The sequence below is a fragment of the Varroa jacobsoni genome, unplaced genomic scaffold (genome assembly GCF_002532875.2).
Source record: "Varroa jacobsoni isolate VJ856 unplaced genomic scaffold, vjacob_1.0 scaffold_781, whole genome shotgun sequence".
NCBI classification, from domain to species: domain Eukaryota; kingdom Metazoa; phylum Arthropoda; class Arachnida; order Mesostigmata; family Varroidae; genus Varroa; species Varroa jacobsoni.
The window spans coordinates 312,208-333,777 of NW_019213683.1; the positions used below are offsets into that span (position 1 = coordinate 312,208).

General features: G+C 41.8%; 1 protein-coding gene across 3 annotated transcripts in view; it reads right to left on the minus strand.

Annotated features, from left to right (window-relative positions):
• The window catches only part of LOC111263677 (dual specificity calcium/calmodulin-dependent 3',5'-cyclic nucleotide phosphodiesterase 1A), a 285,107-nt gene that overhangs the window by 154,343 nt on the left and 109,194 nt on the right, over positions 1–21,570 (minus strand). For all 3 annotated transcript variants that reach the window (XM_086969741.1, XM_086969739.1, XM_086969742.1), the window contains exon 5: positions 21,108–21,308. In XM_086969741.1, coding sequence (XP_086825867.1) covers positions 21,108–21,308 — 201 coding nt within the window. The remainder of the gene's footprint in view (positions 1–21,107; positions 21,309–21,570) is intronic.

Consider the following 21,570-nt stretch of genomic DNA (forward strand, 5'->3'; position numbering starts at 1 on the left):
TAAATATTGCGCATCAAAGCATCGTTACATCGTAATTGCGCACGTCGATACTAGTAGCGCCCCCTAGGAGTGGTGTTATGCACCTTCTAAGTTCCGCAATTTTCAATATCTTGTATACGTACTCCGGAGGGCGCTGCACACCACGTTCACATCAGGAGTGTCATCCGGCGTGCCCTGAGAGCGCCACGTGGAACACTCGATTATCCCTTTTTACGACTTCCTCGAGCTTCCCGTGCGCTTTCTGTTCTATGGATAACATTGGCTGACCGGAGCATGGGTATTCGTTGCATCCAAGACGTTCGACCGCGTTTTATAGATGTTAAAACAAGATACTATGATCGCGCGTTCATCGATGACAATATCACACGATACCAAAAATATTAAACGTTTTTACACTAAGTGGCATATTACACCTTCTATCACATCAGAAATCGTTGGCTGATACAGGTGTGCTTTGCTGCTCTATTGCCTGTTACTGTCACCCTAAATTCCCTAAATTACCCTAAATAAAAAGTGTTGAGCGCGTGTCCTTAAAGAATTCAACAGCAACATCAGAAGATATATAATGGACAATGATGTGAGGCGAAGACCCAGGAGGGTATGCTTTCAGCGTGTGTGCAGTTCTTTGGCTACCGATAGCAGGCCGAACCACCCAGACCTGCATCCCATAAGAGCAACCGCTAATCTCAGACTATCTATTAAATATTTCCCATAGAACGTAACCAGAGCACCAGACGTTTACGGAGGAACTTCAAGAGACGCGAGGCTCAGAGATGCTCGCCGAACTGCATTATGTGAAGTGTGCACACGATCGGATAGCAACAATTCAAGAGCAGAACATAACATAGTTTCATGTAACGCATGTAGAGATGACACACAGATATTTACCAATGCTTTGCAGACTACTCTATAACCGTGGCCGAGATTCTCTCAAAGGATGAACTTGATGTTTCGGTGTTTCCGTGTATGACCATACCATATGTACGGAGTTCCATATGTACCATGTGTACGATATACTGTTTTACAGTATCTACTTCAATGTTAAATATGAGCATATATTAATTATGTGACACTATTAACAGCGTACAAAATAGGTCTTCAGTGATCTATTTGAACATAACAAATTCTTACGTTTCGAGATTCGAAATAATGGCATCATTAAAAAGGACAACTTCGATGATCAAGCGAGAAAAATAATGTGTTTTTTATAGAAAAATAATGAGTATAAAAATAATTGTTTTCATATGAAACAAAGAGAGATAATATTAGTAAATTTAAGGACGAAACACCTATGAATTACATAATTAAACCATCTGTTTACTTTTAAGTGTTTGTACCCTAATCCTTCTATTATTGTAACTTCTGATTACAGAGTAGATAAATCGTTTTCATATCATACAGGAAAGCAGTGACGAGAAGATGTTGGTATATATATATATATATATATACATATAGAATGTTGACTGTCTAGAAAATTTTCGGCATGGCACTAAAATGTTAAACACGATTTGCCCATTTTCCCATGGCCTTCAATTGCTAAAAGGAACACATATATCGCATTTATGTAAACATGAAATATTCATTGTCGACGTCGGTTACGATAAATAATGAGTATCTTTTCTATGCGTTTCGAAGCCTCTGTTGCCCTGTAAGCAGTCGATCGATTACCACATCACTAGTAAGCCCATCTGATGCCAAGTCCCGGGCATCAAGCCTCGCACTTGTTGGGATATGGCTCAGATACTCAGCCTCTATAGTCGGCAGCTCTGGCTAAGTTTTAAGAATTACAAAAGCTTCGTAACATGCATAACATTCATTGCGTGTTACGAAGCTATGCGCGTTAAACACGGGAAGGCCATCGGCACTTAATCCGTCATCCCAACTGATTTAGCTTAGCGCCGGCGTCGCCTATTGCTACCGCCGCCGCCGCCGCCGGGGCACAGACAGTGAGATCGCTATTTCCATTTTTTCCATGCCGGTTTTTAGTTTCGCATGGCATATTGGCGCTCTTACATAAATCGCCATGACGAAGGCGTCGAAAGTAGGCGCGTCTTTCTGGTTGGATCAATTTGGTTAATGGCAACGACAGCAGCAGTACTTGTAGCCGTAAAAGAAGGTCAAGTTATTGAAAAGGGACCAGAAAATATTCGTGGCTGTTGATTATTTAAACACACTGTATTTGCCGTCTGTTATTCTGCTATGGTGTGTTATTTTCTCTTCTAACGAGTAGCGTTCACAGGCATAATGAAGGACAATAGCTAATCAGGCCACTCTATACGATACGATGTGGTAAAGCTTTCACTATCTCAGTAGCTTACGCATTAATAAATGCATATATAGACATTAATAGTAATTAATTATACTAATAAATAATATTTTGTTGATCTAACTCCAGCTGCACCCTCCAATGTATTAATTGGAAATTAAACGTGTCGTTGACGCCACTAGCAAACCATGGGGCACATGTCGACAAATACCTGTTGACATATTAGGATGCCCATCGTGGCACGATGGATATGTGGACGGTTCACTCATTGAGTGCGTTGCGTGATTCTCAAAGGACTTTTTTTTATTAATGAAACAGTAAAAAAAAATGACCTTACAAAACAAGGTTACATCTAAAAACCTACTATAAGAGGCTAAAATTCTTAGAAAAGCACCAAGCGTAAAATCACCTGGTAAAAATTATTTTTCAAACAAAAATCGCTCGACGTTTTTTTAAATAGCGTCGTATTAAAATAACCTCGAATAGCTCATAAATAATAGATGAAGAAGACCAGTTGTCTTCTACGAGGTTTTCAGTACAAGAAGCAGCGATAGGATATATATATATATAGACAAAGCATCACCTCTAAATTTGTCTATGTTAAGTTGTTTTCATGTTTTGATCTTCAGCCGATATTTGTTTACGTTTAGTCGAGAGAAAACTCGACCTTTGTACAGCATACAACATAACAGCTCTGTTTATTCTATCTATAGCACTTAGCTCACGCTAGGGGCATTTAACCATTATCCCAAAAGACTTTTATTGAGCGCACTTGCATATACGATTCAATTGCTAGTTCTTCTTGGATCCGAAGCCTTCTTTCTATCCATGTTCCACAGAGGCAGCATTAGTGGTTGCAGTAATCATCAAAATTGCATTAGCAACGACAGCGTCATAACGAGTTTTGCGTATCGCGTACTCGAGGTAGTATTATTTTCCTACGATTACTCCTCCCAAGACCATGATCTGGCAGGACTACACCATTGCCTGTGCGTCAATATATAGCTTAATACATATATATGCTTGCACGTGTGTGTACGTGCAAGGAGTAAAGAGGATTTTTGTGGGAGTGAAATCGCGTCGTCTTTGTTAGCTACCTTTTTCCCATTATTTATGCCGGTTTGTTGGCAGCTCGTTCTGATCGTCTGGCCCCGCTGTTACTGATGAATTTTAGCTGTAACTTATTTAGTGGACGGTTTTGGTTTAAAATTATCTCTTGAACGTTATAGACATTGTAATCAATGTATGCGTGGACTATAGAGCGGTCAGCACATAGACAACCTGCTGTTTTCAAGTTTTTGCATAGTAAACCGCTGTAGGTGTGAGGATTTTGTGTGTACAGCTTCGGAACTAACGCAGGACGCCTTAGGGACTTCTATCAACGATCTTATGTTTAAATAGTGATCCGATTGTAGTAGAGGCAACAGTTTCTCTAGAAGTGATATAGTAGTATTACTATTAATTAACATTAATTAAAATCGCACAAAACTGACCGCCAGAATCAGCTGTAGACAGGATGTGGCATCATGATTAAGGCTGATAACATCGAGTATCTAGGAAAAATTCGATTTAAAAAAATATTGTCAATGATTTTTGTTCTTAAGATGTGGTGACAGAACTCGAAAAATATGACTATTAGGTTTTTTTTTTCGTACCTGTTCCTAACCGCATTGGTGATGGTTACAATTCGCTATTTCGAAACTTCCTTTGATGGTTCTGCTTCTATTACTTCACACAACAATCTTTGGTGTTAAAGCCACCTCAGGGCAACACCTGCAGTCGTCCCTTCTCTGGAAGATATGACACGATACAAACTTACGTTTATGAACACTCAAACATCCAACCACTTGTTTATCCATACCAAGCACGGTTCCAGACTGGATCGCTTTTCAAACGCCTACATATATGACGACACACACGTACTAGGGATCTGAAAAATTTGCTCGTCTCAGATTTGCTTAGAAGTATGGTTGTATGATTTTAGAGGTATAAAGAGGTCTCAACGAACGGACCCCTTTTTCTCCGCCCAGTGAAAATGGTAGCCGGTCGTCAGTGTCCTGCTCCCGCCTAACCCTATCATTTGCAGGACCCGTCTACCTTAAACTCCGAAAACTGCGCGGCAATTTTCTCTACGTTTACGATCCCTATCCGCTTCCTATCTTCAAGACGCATACAACAATTGTGCTCGGTTCTTGGCCAGATACCGATAGGAAACCCTGGATGAGTTAGATTAGCCTACATCGCACGTCCTATATTCATAAATGCTTGATAACTCTAGGGACTGCAGCTGTGTTTATGTTGAGAGGCCTCCGGATAGAGAGAAATACTTCGAAGCCATGGATGTATCAAAGACGAATGAAAACAACATTCGAGCTAGGACAGTCTCGAACACGATGCAGGACTTGCTCGATGCGTTTCGCAAGCAATTATTCTCTCGGTGAACGTTAATGTCCATAGAAATTATACAAGCATTTGGCAGTCAGATGCGAAAATTGTTAAAGAATTACAATAGACCGGAATAGAAGTAATTAAAGTTACCCTGTTGGCAACTAGTTTAAATATATAGACGTGGCGTTAGGTCATGTCGTTATAAGCCAGCTGATACAGAAATGTGATTATGAGCTCCCCTTGCAAAGAACCGTTTATTAAAGCCATGGAATTGCTATGTATTGTCAAACCGTGATGTTCTTGCATTATAATATATTTCAGTCTTCTTATATCGACGTAAATTGTTGAAGAATACGCATATGTGGAAAAACCGCTGACGTATGTCAGACATCAGAATGACATCTGAGGAATTTCAGTAGCTACTTATGGCTTTTCGCACGTTTCGTGCTGTACGTGCTACAGAAATACGCTCGTAACTATAACAATGATACCTCGTGTCTAGAAGTATCATCGCATAGAAGTTTCACCGAAATGACAGAAACGTACAACAAACAGATTTTCTTATTTTTTATGTTAATTTTTTGCAGCGAGCTCCTGTATCTCTCCTGCCTATTCAACCTCGTTCAGAGTTAAGACCTAGCTGTGGAAAATGCCCAGAAACATATTAAAGGCCTCTAAGGGGTCTTTTTACAACGCGGGATAATGCTGCGACTCGTCTCGGCAATTTTTTCTTTTTCGGTGCCCGCTGCTTCGACATTTTTCTCTCACCGATGCTACCTCTCCTGTATTGAATTTGTTGTTCCTCAAACTTACGTCTGAGATTTAAACTCTATGCAGCTATAAGGCACACTCTCATGACGTGTGTCTCTCTACCTCTCTGTACGCGTACTCAATTTCTACACTACATACATGGTAGCAGAAATCTGCCTTTAATGAACGGATACAAACCGGCAAGCACAAGCCCCGATCGATCCAGAAACACAACTGCAAATAACGAAATGGCGGTTGTGTGAGTAAACTTTAAGCTAATACCATTCAGGAGCTTTCACTCAGCCATTGCAGCAAAGTACGAAGAACACCTTCGGCAACATCTAGTTGTTGGCTGCCAACATGAAATGGGCATTTTTCGTATCTTTACCTGAGACCGAGAAGGGAAAACAAGGACGATGGCAACTAGATAGATCTAAATCACATGAAAGGGTGAAAAGCTCACCAGAACGAAGCCAACAACCAAAATTGAAAAAGATTGGCAGTAAAAAACAACTGGTAATGAAAACGGCGGTGAAAATGGTCAGTGGCACAAGATAGAATTGTACGGAGGTTAGCTGTTAAAAGGTCCGGGTAGGGGTCTGTTGGGTGAAACGTCGGCAGACCTGCAGGCTCCACTAAGTTAAATACACTGCGACCTCGGCTGTTCTACCTTCCGTCTACGTACCCTTCAAGTGCCTGGCCAGGGAGTGGCTGCACTTTCACTTGTCAGAGAACTGCTGGAAGGCGGGCGGTGGCAGAGGGAGCTGAAACAGATAGCTTGCGCCATTCCCTGACAGCCTGCAGGCAGCTAGAAACGAGCAGTGTGTGCAGGCCCTAGAGCCCTCTTAAAAGCTCGAATAGAAGGTGCAAGAACGGAAGCGGTAGAGGGATTAGAGACAAAAAGCTAACTAGATAGAGTTCGGTTTCGACAAGATCCAAAAGAATATGCGAGGCTTTCGTGAACAGCCAGCCAAGACAGCTTTTGGGGCACAAACAGAGCCCAAACGCAAGTCCATCTCCGTTTGTGACGTTTGTTGGCCTCAATTTGTACTACCTCGAAAAGCATCTAGCGTTTTGTTAATTAAAGTAGCAACATTCATGGAGAAAGATGGAACACAGACAGGGGCGCTTATATAATGAGAGAAAAATCCCAATTTGACAAAAAAATGTAAATTAAAAAAAAAATGTTTTTCTTGTCAAAATTGCTTAACAATACGGTACATAAGCGAAAGAAAACACTTAACCTCAGTCTTAGTTAGTTGATCGGTGCTGTTTATCAGTCGATCATTTCCTAATAAGGCATGAGGTTGTTAAGATGAAGTCAACTCTTAAGGAAAACAAATGAGATATATGTAGGCTGCTCGGCAAAATCTCACACTTCTATGAAAGGTCAAGTTCTCATTTTCAAAACAAGCTAAATGACTAACTACAAATGCACTAAGCAAGGCCTTCAAGGGTAAACGAAGCTTTATTGGGTTGCATTTCCTTTTGGTCATGTTTAAATTAAGTCAACTTATATTGTTGTTTGATATTTTGAAGCATTTCGAATATATTCAAGTACTCTACCTATATATAACGACAGCAGTACATGTTACATGGACAAAAGTTAAGATATCTGGTAGAGTAAATCTTCCTTACAACTGCATAGTTTTCTGAATATATGTCCAAATGTTGTTTATCTACGCAGATTCCGCGTCCGGTACGTCGCCTGAGATAGGACCAAAGTGACTAGCAGAGAAATTCGTCCGATATATTTGAGTATTTGCGGCAGCTGGCGACCGGAAAGATCGCAAGTGACGCTTATCTAAGACAATAATATAATAGATTTTTATTCTGCCTCAACTGTTCCCGCTGCGCCACATAAAGTCGCTGTTTTCGCCCAACGATGGACCTGTTCGTAGCCAGCCGAATGAGCTCATAGTCTTATCATTGAGAGGAGAGAGTTTTTAGGATGTAAACGTCCCTTTCCGCATGCCCACACTTTACTGTATCATTCGTGTTTAATTTTCAAAGCGTTGGAGAGGAAAACCGAAAGCCTGCGAAAAGCAAACTATTGTAAGGCTTGTCACGTTCTTAGCCAGATGCCCTCTTTTATTTTCCCACCACCAAGTTCATAACCTTGATTTTTCAATGTTTGTTAGAACGTGAAGTGCTTCCACTAAATAAAGAGGTAACGTAAGTACGATACAACCGCATATGTATCGTGTAATCTGATTGCACCGTTTTCGAACAATTGTGTACTCGAAAACATCGAAATCATACATTATGATGCATAGAAGGTATTGCTTGGTATGGACATTACACAAACAAAAATACATTCAAATCGTCGTTTGTCTTATCTTTATAGGTATGTAATTAAACGAGCAATCAAAACATCATTGAAATTGGAACACAACAGCGCAACCATTTGTGTACATCTGAAAAAGGTCCAGAGATATAGTTCTGGGGTTTGCAGAGGTTGATCATACCCATTTGAGCTAGATTAGCAGATGTGGTGGACGATATGGAAAGAAAGGAAGCTTTTTCCAGCTTCCGGTAGTGCTTTAGAAAATGACATTAACGCGAACAGTTCTTGGAGGAATAGAGAACAAGACAGAGAATGAAAAGCCGAAAGCAGCATGTTCTGCCTCATGACTCTATCCGACACCCAATGAAACGCATTCAACTCAATGGACTACGCAAATATATCGTGAGCAATAGAAGGGAAATTTGACTCAAGGAGAAAGGTAACAGTAAAGAAGACACTGAGTACCAGATAACGGGCGGAGTATTCCAGAGGTTGATTCTGTACCCATCTACCAAGGGCTCGTCGATAACAAAGTTTTCAGAGCTAGAGCTTTCAGAAGTTAAAGTTCTCATCTGAAACTATCGCATATGCAGGCAATCTGTCGTCACTGTGAAAGTAAATAAAAAGCTTGCACATATTAGGAGGTAGGTTTAAAGGAACACGCTAGATGTTGCGGCAGAACAAGTAGTGGCGATTCTTTCGCTGAGGCGAAAGAGATGTCGAACGCTGAACACTAAGTTTTAAGGACACACGGTAAAAGTTAAGAACCGTCTGAACATCTTGAGGTAACTGGGCGCCGCCTGTGTCGCATGTTACGACAAAAGTCGTTAAAGTAATGAGCAACTTTGTAAAGATCACGTTATCGTACAGCAAAAGCATGGTTTTGTAGGTAACGGTAACTGGTGCCCTGTGCAGCATCGGTTGGGGTACTGGCCTCCCTACAAATCAGAAAAAACCAAGAGGAAGTTGCCTATAATGGAGAACACAATAGTCTCTCAAACACGCCATAAAGAACGCTGACAGCCAAAAGCATCGGTCTTGGCACACAAAAAAGGGTATAGAGACAGCAGAGTTGGACCCTGACAGCAAAAAAAGGCACGCGGGTAGGTAGTCGACTAATAAAGAAAAAAACTGGACTGCAATAGCAGCATTTATAAAGAAAAGAACGCACCTCAGGCTATGACAAACGAGACGAAAATCTGTCCTACTACCTCAGGCAGGTTATAACCAAACACGGATGGTTTCAGGAGCATTTCTATATAAGACTGTGTGCGTCCCGTGTGACCTATGAAAAAAGGCAACGCCGTTCAAATGTAAGAAATCAGTTAAAAAGGAATAAAAGAACTGCAGAACAGATTAAGAAAGATCTAACAGGGGCCAGCCAAACACCAATAATGCTGGAACCGAAGACATATGGACCTCAATTCAAAGATATGGCGGAACGATGATAAAAATGATAGAGAAATGCGACATCAAATAGGACAGTGGACACTCACTGTCCTATTTGATGTCACCAGGTGAATTGAACATGAGGCGGGCGGAAATTTTGCATAATCGGAAGTGAATGTAATGAACGCTGCAGCCCTACGGCGCCGTTAAACACCCTAAGGTAACACCCTTTTTTTTTGTCCTGAACTGTGCATAAACTATTTACAATATCTAGTTCAGCTTTACCGAATATCTAGTAGTACGTGTACCCTACTATAGTGTGTTTACTCTTGTTGTTAAGTTCTGCTTTGATTATCGGACGACTTCATCATTAAAGAAATGTATTTAACATTAGAAGGCCGCGCTGGCCCTCATGCTGACAGAGAAAGCAAACGAGGTTGGTATAATGCAAAAGTAAGATTATTAACTTACTTGCTGATCCAAGCATCCGCCACTCATTAGGCAAATCGTTTCGCACTTAAATACTGGCCGGGGCAATACGGCAGTTACCAAAACAGATGTTCGACACATTGCGGATTTGATGTTTTAATACTCTTGACACGCGTGCACGCTCTTCATTAACTTATCCTTATATTATCCTATTATAATCCTTCACAAATATAAGGCAGCTGAACAGCAGTACCACTCACGTATTTCTGGCGAAATCTTTGAAGCCTACGGTGAGAATTATGTTCAACTAAAGTTGAACAGAGCTTTTGTACAATCAAAATATCATATCAGATAACACAGTATTTTTCGTTATATCCCTACCTATTAGTAAACTTTCTCGTGCGCTCTCTGCTTACCATCCGCAAGCATTTTTTTATGATTACATCAAACGACGTGCAGTGCTGACCATAAATGGTTCGTCTAGCATACTACACATCTCCTCAGTTAAGAATACGGTTAACAGATGCGGTTTTGATTCAAACATTTTTATCCTACCGTTCGTTATAGATCGACCCTGCACGTAGCTCCGTAGCTATCTGATGGCCGCTGGAAACACCTTAATAGCTTCAAATATCCCATATCCTACTATCTCCCTTGTACCTTCTGCTAGCTCACTCTGTCAACCTCAAACACGTCTATGTTAATCATAATGATAAAATTATATGACTTTTTTTCCTTGACTTAATCCCCGCATCGGATGTTGATTTCAGACCAGATTTTTCCCTGTCCAAGATTTGGTAGCCAATACAAAAACCTGCAATGAGCAGATAACGATAATCGTCTACCAGTTTTCTCGGTGCACGATATCTAATAAGCTTAACAAAAGCAACGGGTTGTTTCACAAGACAGTTACTTGCATAATACATAAAGCACATTGTGTGTTAATCGAAACTGCTGGAAAACACCTTTCGATTGAAACTTCTATTCGATAAATGTGTATTTCCGCATTCTGTCTATCGGCCTATTTCACGCGTCCAGTTAGAGATTTTTCCTTGTTTTCATAACTTTCTATTTAGAACACGTTTATTCTAATTTTCACAATACGACGGCCAATATCCACGGCCCAGCGTTCCTTTTAGACGTATCCAAAAACGTATCTTGACAAGCCCAGTTATATTTTGCTCCTTTTGGTCTACACCTATTACCTGTCAATTGGCAGTGTGAACCATTTAAGTTCGGCAGTAATTATCTACAATTATGATCGTCGGTTTTTCCTATCCAAATCGAATGGGCCAAGTTTAGGTAACTTAGTTAGACTCCTGTGCTCAAATTATTTTTTTAAGTTTCGAATATATTATTGAATTTGAAACAATTTTCTGCCGAATTTTCCACTGATGTCTACCGTTGCAGCATTAACATAATTTCGACAAATGACAAATACGTTTCTGAAATTCGTAGCGACTTGATAATCAGTCTGCGCGCGGACCTGTAGAGAGTGAATCGCTTCCGTTATATCGTATTAGTATTGACGCTAAAAACGAAAGGTCTACGCGTTCTTAGCGAGAGAACCAAGTGATAGGCGCGACAGCGAATTTCTGCAGGTGGCTAATTCTATATAGGCATTTATTTAGTGAAAAGGATTCAATTGGTTCACTACATTCTGTCGCTGTAAGTTGGTGGTTACGAAAACTTACCCACAAGCGTTTTAAAGCTTTCTCTATTGAAAGGACAACGAAACAGCACACTCCACCGTGCAGGGTTCTATGCAGCAGTAAAGAACAGGCGTAGCAATCATCGTCGTCGTAGATTGGTGTATCTTTAGTGTACGGCCTTCCGCCTTCCCCTGGAAAAACCTCGCCATAAGGCAGGTCCCCATGGTCGGTCGCAAACAGCCGTGGCACTCCACTTGGGAATCGGAAAAAGGAGTCGCTCTTGCGGCTTCTCTCACATGAAACTGTATGAAAATGCTCATCGTACACAGTGTTAACGTAACGTGAGCACTAACGTAGTGCAACGGCGCCCATAGCTACCGTTGACGCCAGCGTTACAGCTCGCAGATCATGGTTGTCACCTCAATGATCGTTTTCGTCGTCGTTGCCACCTTCATCTGGTACCGTAGTTCAGCTCTCTTGCCCCGAAACGGAGCTCTTAGACTTCTGCACGTTTCAGTAACGCACATATTCTGCACACAACGTACGTGCGTTGTTGCTACATCTCGTTGGAACAGATAACGGGAAAAACGCAGTCGAGGCAAAATCAAAAATCCGAGAAGGACTTAGCTGAGTTGAAATTCTTTTGCTCGTTGCCCCTTAGTTCAGATGAAACTATTCGCTACCCTGTTCGTATTTCGCGCGCGGAGCATTGTTGTGACTCCAGTACAAGAGGCGTAAATGCAGCAGACTTCCTGGAGGCACGCATCGGTGAAGTGGCCTGCCAAACTGCACATATTATGCAGTGATATTCAGAAGAGCGTTTGTAACGCTTTTGTCGTACTCTTCCGCTTATTAACGTACGTTGTATTCCATGTTTGCGAAATGTGTGCGCGCACCTAATCGTTTTTGTAAAGCGACCTAGCAATCAATTGCCCATCCGACTTCGCAACAAGCCTGCCCGTTTCTGGATTATTATAACGATCTTGTGCTTTTTTTTGCTTTTGATGCGCTCGACCTTCAACGCAAACTTCACCCAATTATAAATCGATCACTTATGCTTACAGACTATGACATATGTACTGACATTGTAGTTAAATAATACGCGAACAAGTGAACAGCGCGCGTCTTGAATCAGCACAGGTATATAAACGAGGAAGCTAATTAGACCTCCTGAGGCTGTTTGAGAGCGGACGCGCCAATCTCCCCGCATACGAAAACCTACAAAGCAAATTCGATTGGAGCACGCGTCTATGAGCATTGAAGAAGATCAAATTGTCCCTGTGCATAAAAATACGCTTGCCCCGAGGGCGTATGGCCGTGTGCTTCGCTGTCCTGTGTATTGATATTAGATTCAGCCGCTCTGTTCGAATGCTTATGCTTATGACAGAGCCATTGGCTGTAAGTAAAGCGAGCTCAGTTGCAGTAGCTTCAACTGCTGGGTGAAACCGCATCAGTCGAGCGGGCGTTACCGTCTAAAAAGAACCAACGACAGCAGATACTTCCTGCATGATCTTCTCTGAGGGTGAGACTTCGCAACGTGGCGCTGTGACCTAATAGAGTAGAACAAGGGTACACCCCACTAACTGACTGGTTCGCCGTCGGCCTGCAATTGTGGGATTATCGAAGGACTAGGGAGAGCCTAAACAGAAAGGAACTGGGAACCAAAAATCCAAAAGCATAGAACCTCAAGCATAGTACTGGTAGAGTTTGTGGAACTAGTGGCGGTTGTAAGGCGGCTTTCTGTGAGCCGTATGCGGCGGACGGTGGAAGTGCAAACTTGAATCGTCCCCTCAAGGCAAGCACCATAAGAAAACAAGCCAGACCAACAGCAGCCTGTTACACCGAGAATCGAAAAGAGTGAAGCTGACTAAGCTGAAAAGTTAACCTGACTCCAGCTGGATCAGCTTCTAGTTGGTTTAACCGGTATCGGCAGAGCTGGCGGGTACTGGCGACCTTAGCAACAAAGCAGTATTACAGTTCTTCAATAAGTCTGAATGAGCCATATGGCCGAGAAAAAGAGTGGACGAACCAATACAGAAGGAGAAAAGGTCTATATGTACGTAGCCAAAGGATTTGTTGCTGCACGTGCGTACGTTAGGGAGATTTTTGCTGCTGTATTTAGCATTACTGGTGTTCCTATGGCCGTCCGCACGTCGTTTTCGTTGGCTTATCGACGTAATTTTCCACATTCAGAGACCCGCTATGGAGAAAGAACGGGGTTTGGGGATAGACCTGGCAACGGTAAAGTGAAAAAAGAGAGGGAACGGACTTCTCCCGGGAGGTAACCGTGTTGGTATTCCTTCTTGCTCTGTCCAAAAAACGAATGTAAAGAAAGCAGTAGCGGCAGTAGCCAAAGCATTTGACCTCTCTCCTATCAGCGACAGCAAGTTTTCCAGTTTTCATCTTTCGAAAAGATAATTCATTGTAATGATGGGTGCGAGCGGGAACAGAGCTGGACTTCGGCTGATGTGAATGCAATAGCGTCTATATACGAATGGATATAAAGATTTTATAGCGAAGGTTGGATTTTAGCTAGCGCGAAGCGAACCATTTTGAGTATCTCAATAGATTTTATTTGCATGGCGAGGTAACTCACATGCCCGCCAAACATTGAAAATTTTGCTTGACTTAACCTCCCCATGCTTAGGTTTATAGCACGTCCGTCTATCGGTCCAACACTGCAAGCGCTACGCTTTAATCAAATCAGTAGAGTAACTTATATCTAATAATATATTGTAATGTAGACGACTAGCTTCATGCTAAATATTTCGCTCGCTCGCTTGCATGCATATCTATCTTTTTGAGAGAGCTCTTTGATCATCGCCTTCCATACTTGAGCGTTCCTACTTACGGGGACGTTACTTCTAGTTTCATCACTTTATTGTACGATGCTTTAAACCTAATTCTAGCTACCACTTTTATGTACCTTGGCCATTTAAATTGTTATTTTAAAGGAAGCGATGAGCATAACAAAAGCACCTTTAATCTGGAGAACTTCGGCCGATGACCACTTGACCACTATTTTCTAAGATGTAACTACGCTTCTCACGATGTTCTAGTTGCATATTTGTCCCTCCCTTTATAGAGAACAAATCAGCATATATATAAATCCACGTATGGTATCTCGATAACGCTGAATCATTGCTTCTAGGTCTTTTAATTCCTTCAAGGCCTTTACGGTTACGGCGATGTATGTGCAAACGATATCCGCCCTTCGCATGGGTGCCTTTCATGTTTTTTTGAAATTCGTTCATCATGGCCATTTAAAGCTATCACTTTTTTAATCTTTTGCACTGGCCGGGTTCCTTCTATATACTTACACTTACATATAAACACAAACAGCTACGCCAAATGCCCACTGGCTTCTTTTCGCGCCTGTAGGTCGTTGCCCTCTTTTCCATTCAGCTCACCCTTTCGCCTTCTCCCACGCGCTTCGTCTACTTTTTCGCCTTTATTGTTTCGGCTGCTGCTGTCCCCACACCAAAATACTTTTTTTTTCTTAGTCTCACTCGCTACACGTGCAGCCTGGACGCCAGGCAGCAGCTGCTGCTAGAAGTGCGTCCGCGCACACAGCATGCCTCGTCCACTTCGTTCATTTCTATCCGAAGAACGTCTGCAATGCAAGCATATCTATTCTGAATTCTACCTGGAAGTTCCGTTCCGCTAGCTTTCTCTTGTCGTTTGCCAGGACGCTCTTCCTTGACAAGGCTTCTTCTTAACAAACAATTTAACGTACCGCTGCCGAAATACGCAGAGTTCAAGCTTACCTTTTCTATTCTCGAGTATGAACACGGACATATTTTGTACCGCATTCGCATTACGAATAGTTCAGCACCGGTTCGAGCTTCCCTAGTAAGTGGCTCTTTCGCTGAGGTCACCATGAGTAATGTTTATTCTTTTATATTTCGATTCTCATAATCTACTTGTCCGAGCGACATATACAACAGCAATTCAAAAACACTGGATCACAAACCCCCTGTGGTAGCTTTCACGTTTGCTCACGTCACAGACGCATCTTAACTTATTCTACCATCCCAGTATTAAAACTTAGTCGACTTCGTTGAAGCTCATGGGAACAGGATTAGACACCCCCTACCCACAACGGCCACGCTGTGACCACCTTCTGCAGTACGTTCTATACGGAATAAAGCAGTATGCTGTGACTCGTTTTCGCTTACATCTGAATCTCACGACAACGTCGATGTCACCCACTACTGCCATGCCGACGTTGTGTTACCGCCTCGAAATGTATGCATTGAAGATTATACAGGTTACAATATGCATCTTTGTCACTATATGCACCTTTGCTAGGAAAAAAAACTAGTAGAGCTTTTGATACCACTGACACGATCACCCACCGTTAACGCCTGTCCTACTTATATCACTGCTGCCACATGTGCTGCCCTTTCGATTCCACTGTCCGCGCAAGATACTCGTAGCGCTGCAACAGTTATGGTTACTTTACCTTTCGCTATTGTGAGACGTTTGCATAGGCATACAACACGCCGTCTGACTGTCGATTCAATGCTCCGGACACTTCAGTGTTCCAGTCTTGCATTCGAACTTAACGGCGCTCTGGTGGAAGCTTTCTCACCCTCTTAGATTTCGTTTTCTCTAGTGGGAACGGGGGAACAGGGTGGAATTCTGATCAAATCAAAGCAATTAGTCTCCCCTGCGGTATCAGTTAAGAAAAAGAAGCCAGTACAGGCTAATGGCTGAGTAGTCGTCTACGATTTAAACTGCTAACTCTTCAGACAAACTACAGGAATATCAATTTATCGCATAGACACAACCTAACATTACTTAAGTTGTACTAGATGGTCGGCAGGAAGGCAGCTTATGGACTGATGGGACGACGGCTTTATCAGCTACGGCCAATTGGGACATACAATAATAGTTGACTGAATAACTAAGCTGTTACGTGGAATTGATCGAATTAGTAGGGTTGGGGGGAGTCACCGTTATGGAAAACAATTTAGGTAACATCTATGCGTTTATGTGAGTTTTCGAAACCTGCAAAATGTTTTAAATGAAAAAAAAAAAAACGGAAAATAATCACCGTCTTCTAGAGAACTAGGTAAACTAAAGTACGACTTGGAGGGACATGGAATTTTCACATGCATGAAGATATGTAATGCTAAACCGTTGTTCAATCATAGTGCCATCGGCTGTTGTTTATTTTTGGTGCCAACAAGGTCAAGAATACACAGCTATACAAATGGATATCAATACGAGGGTCATTATAATTTAAGTTTTCCATTAAAATTCTATATGTAATTATTGTTCATTTACCGAGATAGCACCCCCATTAAATATTACTGCTACAGGTATTGTTATATTGCTTTTCGATAAACTTCTCTAAAACGGGAATTTTGCTTTTCTTATCTATTGTTACTTTACGTCTCATTTATCTTCATGACGCACAGGCAGGACTGTATGCAACTGGTAATTTCATGCCCACGATATTCTACAATATCATGTTTATACGCCCGCAAATTGCTCATATTTATCTCGACTTCCAAGCCCTCAACAGCTACGTTCAGTTCTATTGGACCAAACCCGTATGCGCTACCTTCTCTCAATAAGTAGGTGTTTTTTTTACCCGTTCGTCTTAATAATTGAGTCGTGATATAAAATTATATATTACCATAACAAATGCAGTACAGTCAGGTAGCGCCATATCGAACTGCCTCACCGCCTATCGCTTGTTCCTCAACTGCGCCTGTACCCTAAGCCTATCGATAAGCTTTTAACATTACTTAGCGTGTCACCCCCCTTTCTAGAACCAAGTACCGTGAAAGTGTCCGCCGGGGTGTTCAGGTTTATAGTAAATAGTGCGTACGACTATACCGAACTAAATGCTCCGTCTTTCTTTCTCTATATTTCGTTTCTACTCTAACTGATAAACGTCTTACTCAACTCTGTCGTATTCCATTCTTTTCTCTTAAAAGCACAACTAGTGTGCCGGGGGCAAATGAAATGGGTCCAGAAAGAGCAGAGCGCTTAGTTCATTGCTATCTTTCTCAGTGTTAGCAATGTCAGCTGATACTGCCGTATGCCCCAGCGTGGCACGAATCAGCGTTGGTGGCAAAGGTAGCATAGTCATGAGCAGGATTAGAGGACAGGAGCAACGGCGGCGATGTAAAGCAAATATAAAGGTACCACCACCAGGAGCTCGAAAGAAAGAGGAAACGACAAACCGGCCTTAACGCCCTTGTACAGTGGTAACAGTTGTAGGCTTGGTAGAGACGACCCGCTTTTATTTTAACTATAAAGTGGGTCCTTTTAGCCTGTTAGCTAAGGCTAATTTGAGAGTTTGATGTAGTTCTTATAGACAGTAGAGGATCGGTGGCGGATGGCAGCGTGATCCCGCTTTTTAGCTTCACGTTTTCTGCTCTCAGCAGAGATCGCCACTACCAGAAACGTTGATGCGGCTGTTCAATGCAAACGCAACAAGCGGCCGGCGAAGCATCGAGCGTCAACGTAAGCACATGCTAGCGTGTCACAGAGGTGCGGTCAGAGAAAGAGATCAGACCTTGATAGGCATTTCCGTATTGTCTGTTCTTGCAGACCAATATGGCTACGGACACCACGATCAGCGTAAGACAGCAGCAGCAGTAAATCGAAAGGCGAGGCGTGCGTATGGCCAAACGCGGATGGGCGGAATCGCAGGCTCATTTATTCAGCTTGATAAGCAGATTGCCAAATCAGGTTGACGATGGCGTTTACTTATACCGCGCTTCATAATCATGCTCATAGCTCTGGTGTACATTTTTGTTAGGATAGAAAGAAGTACGATTTTTTCAACGCCCCACGATGCAAGTATACTTTACACAGGCAAGTCTGCCACATATTATATCGCTTTTTTAGTAAAGATGAAGGCTCCGTGGCAGAATAATGGTCTCCCAGTAGTAAATGAAAAGTCGAATACGCTGCCGCTGATGCTACGCGAACCGGCGGCTTTAACAGTGGAGCCCAATGAAGATACTAATCACACGCTTAGCTCGTATTGTTGCAGTAATACCTTCTCTTGTTGGTGGAACTATAAAGGCACAAGACAATCGAGGGGCTAACTTAGTTCGCGGCAGTTAGAAGTTGAAATAAAGAAAAGAATTTTAGGCGAGTTGAAAATAAGTTTTGAACGGCTAACAAAACGATATAGCGCGTGGTAAATTTTGGCGGTTTATATAGGGCAGTGCACTACTTTCTTGGAACGTACTGGGGTTAACATCGGCTTTTTCAGGACTCGCTTCTTGCGAAACATTATTGCCAATTATGGTTGCCTTTTACGGTGTGGCATAATAGGACATTAATTAAGGTTCTGAGTTTCTTCCACTATCCACAATGCGTACATCGGTAAGTCATGTCGGTGAGCTTCGTTGAAGCTGTAAACAACCTTTGTTGCGAAAACATACGTCGCCTGCTTTCTAATTGTTCTCACAAATTGTTCATGGGCTCTTTTAGTATGTTAGCCAAGGCTAATTTTGAGTATTTGATTTTGTTCTCAGCTAAACACCTGAACAGCATATACGGTGCACACAGAAACGGATTTGTAACAGAAGTTCCAAACAAATCAGTAGCAGATTCACTAAGGAATTCATGATTGTATGTCAATTTTTAAAGAAAACATCGTGTATTTACCATAAAAGCACACCCTAGGAGGCCTCCCGTGAAAATATATCTCGTATATATTCACATACTCCACCCATGTCCTCTATCACGCACCTCCCTCTGTCGCATTAAGGTGTCCTTCAGCTTAACTAAATAATGGTTGTAGGTAGCTTTGAATTAATATATATAACAATTAGAGATAGATAACAATTATAAGAATTAAAATATATAATATATAATATATATAATATATATATAATATATATAACGAAATAGCTAAATAAGTGAAATTAGATAATAATCACACCTTGTGTGATTCTGAGTCCCGTAAAGTATAATACGCCACAATTACGGAACGTTAAAAACGATGTGTTTGACCGATTCGATTTTAACGATATCTTCCTTCTATTTAATCTTATTTTTGGGCTATTGGATAAGTAGATCTTATGGCAATTGCCAAATCAATTTAGTGTAATTTCTCTTCTATAAAGTATGATGGCAGAGCTCGACAACGCAATCGGATCAATGTAATGGTCGCTGCCGGCAGTGTTCCGGGAGTGCGGTCACTATGTACGTATTTGCTAATAATATCGTTAGAAAGTTCTAAAAAGACGATTTTATGTAAGACTAGATTTGTCCGATGCCACCGATGACCGATTAACGGAACGGCACGGAGAACAACTGTTGAACTTACTTAGAATAGGGTTACGGTCGGTTTTGCCTCTGGTTCAGCGACCTCATAAACGCGTCAAACGGGTTGAACAGCTGCTGCAACATGTAGACCGTATTACTGCTGCCTTTGTATTCGTACTCACCGATAGGGACTAGTTTCCAGATCCTTTTGTATATCACCGTACTGCGTCTCAGGTACTCGAAGGTCGATGGTTTCGAATGACCTTCGTGCAGCATCACCCAATAGCAATGACGAGCTGCATTACCTAATTTTGCAACCTTCCCTCATAGGTCAGCAGAATAGCGGTAGGATCAATGTGGTCAAAAGCCATCATCAGCTATGCTATGTTGATGATAACGAAATGAGGTAGAATTGTATTTTCGCAAACTTCTAGTTAAGCATCTGCTGTACGCAAATTGTTAAATATGTACAATGTCATCTTAATTGCACGAAGGGGATGAAAGGGCAATTGTTGATAGATCTATAATATTAAGAATATTTATAACATTTAAAGGTGCAACTAACTGCGAGTTTGTGTATATAGATGTGTGAATATGTAAATAATACACGGTCTCTATTTTAAATTCTTCTGTCTTCTTTGTTACAAGTAACGCGTTTTCTTTCTGTCAGAAGTGATTTCGGAAAAGCTGCTTACCTGCTTGTATCTGTCTATAACGGCTGTATACAATAAATATCTCGAGCTTTACGTTCAGTGGCGCCGTTAAACGTACCATCACACGTTTAGCTCCCAGCATGAAAGGAGTTGTGTGCCGGATTTGAAGCTAGATTACCATGTGACCCTACTACCGCTATGCCAATACGTTACCCGTTAAGCTATCACGGGACTCGGTTGTCTATCCAATCGGAAGCAGAATGAACTCTATACACTGACTGGTGCTTCAAACGGCGTGAGCTGTAAGCTCAAATAGGGGCTTCAAAAATCTCAGCTAGCTGTCAAAGTACACACATAACCGCGTGACAACATAGATGTTTAGGTGGCGGAATTACCACATACGTTATTATACTCGTAGGTGATTTAATATTTCAATTTTTCGAAAAACTTTATTGTTTATAACTATGGTTACCATTCATGTTATTATATATATATATATATATTTTTTTTATAAAGCTAAGGTTTTACTATACTACATATTTGCGAACGAGTATGCATCTACGTACAAAGTGTGTACCCCCACGACGGAGTTTGAAAAATTGTTGAACAGAAATTATTGGAGAAAGTGTGCTAGTACATGCTTATTTCTTCTTCCTTTTTTTGTTTTTCGCTGAGTTTGTGCACTTATGTTATGGTGTTATGATGAGATGAATTGTGCTTGCTGATTACGGCTGGACGTACTGCGATTGTTCGTCGCCTGAAGGAGAGGTTTGAGGCCTCCTGCTCGTACCCCTTTTCAGGTGAGCTCTCCAACTTCACCAGGCGGGCGAACCAATCTTCGACAAAGTCGTGGGTGACATGATGTCTGACACCAGGCGCAATAGAAGATAAAGCGGCAGGGCCATCTGGTTCTGCTCAAGCTTGTGAAGTTCGATCAAGGTGGGATGATGGGGAGTCTATTGCTTGGTGTAAACGATGAATCGTGACCAAAAAACACCAAAAACAATACTAACCCGCTTTGAATATAGCGTCCTCCAGCTCGAACTCACCATCGATGTGGTACGAAGTCCAGCCATCCCTAACCACGATGCGGCGTCGCCCATCTTCGCCTTTGCTCACAAAGATGCCAAATGTGCCTTCTCGTTTCCACACGTCCTGGCGAGTCTTCTGTTTCTCTTTTAGCTTTCGTTCAACTAGGGAACTTAGATCGTATACGGCGTCAATCATAGTTGACATCTCACTGTTTAAAACTGGAATCGGCGACAGAAAAAGGACGGTAGCACAAAGGACGAAGTGGGAACACGACATGAAACAGAAGAGACCGAAACAGACATACCACTTTAAGCCAATTAGATTCGTATTTGTGTTGTTTCCTGGAGATCAGCATTTTATTATATGAGTTGAAAGTCTTTTGAACTTACGATACTTGCAGACGAAATGAAGAACCTATTGATCGTTAAACCACGTAACGCAGGCCTTTCGTCCTTTTTCTCCATTTTTACTTCCGGCTAT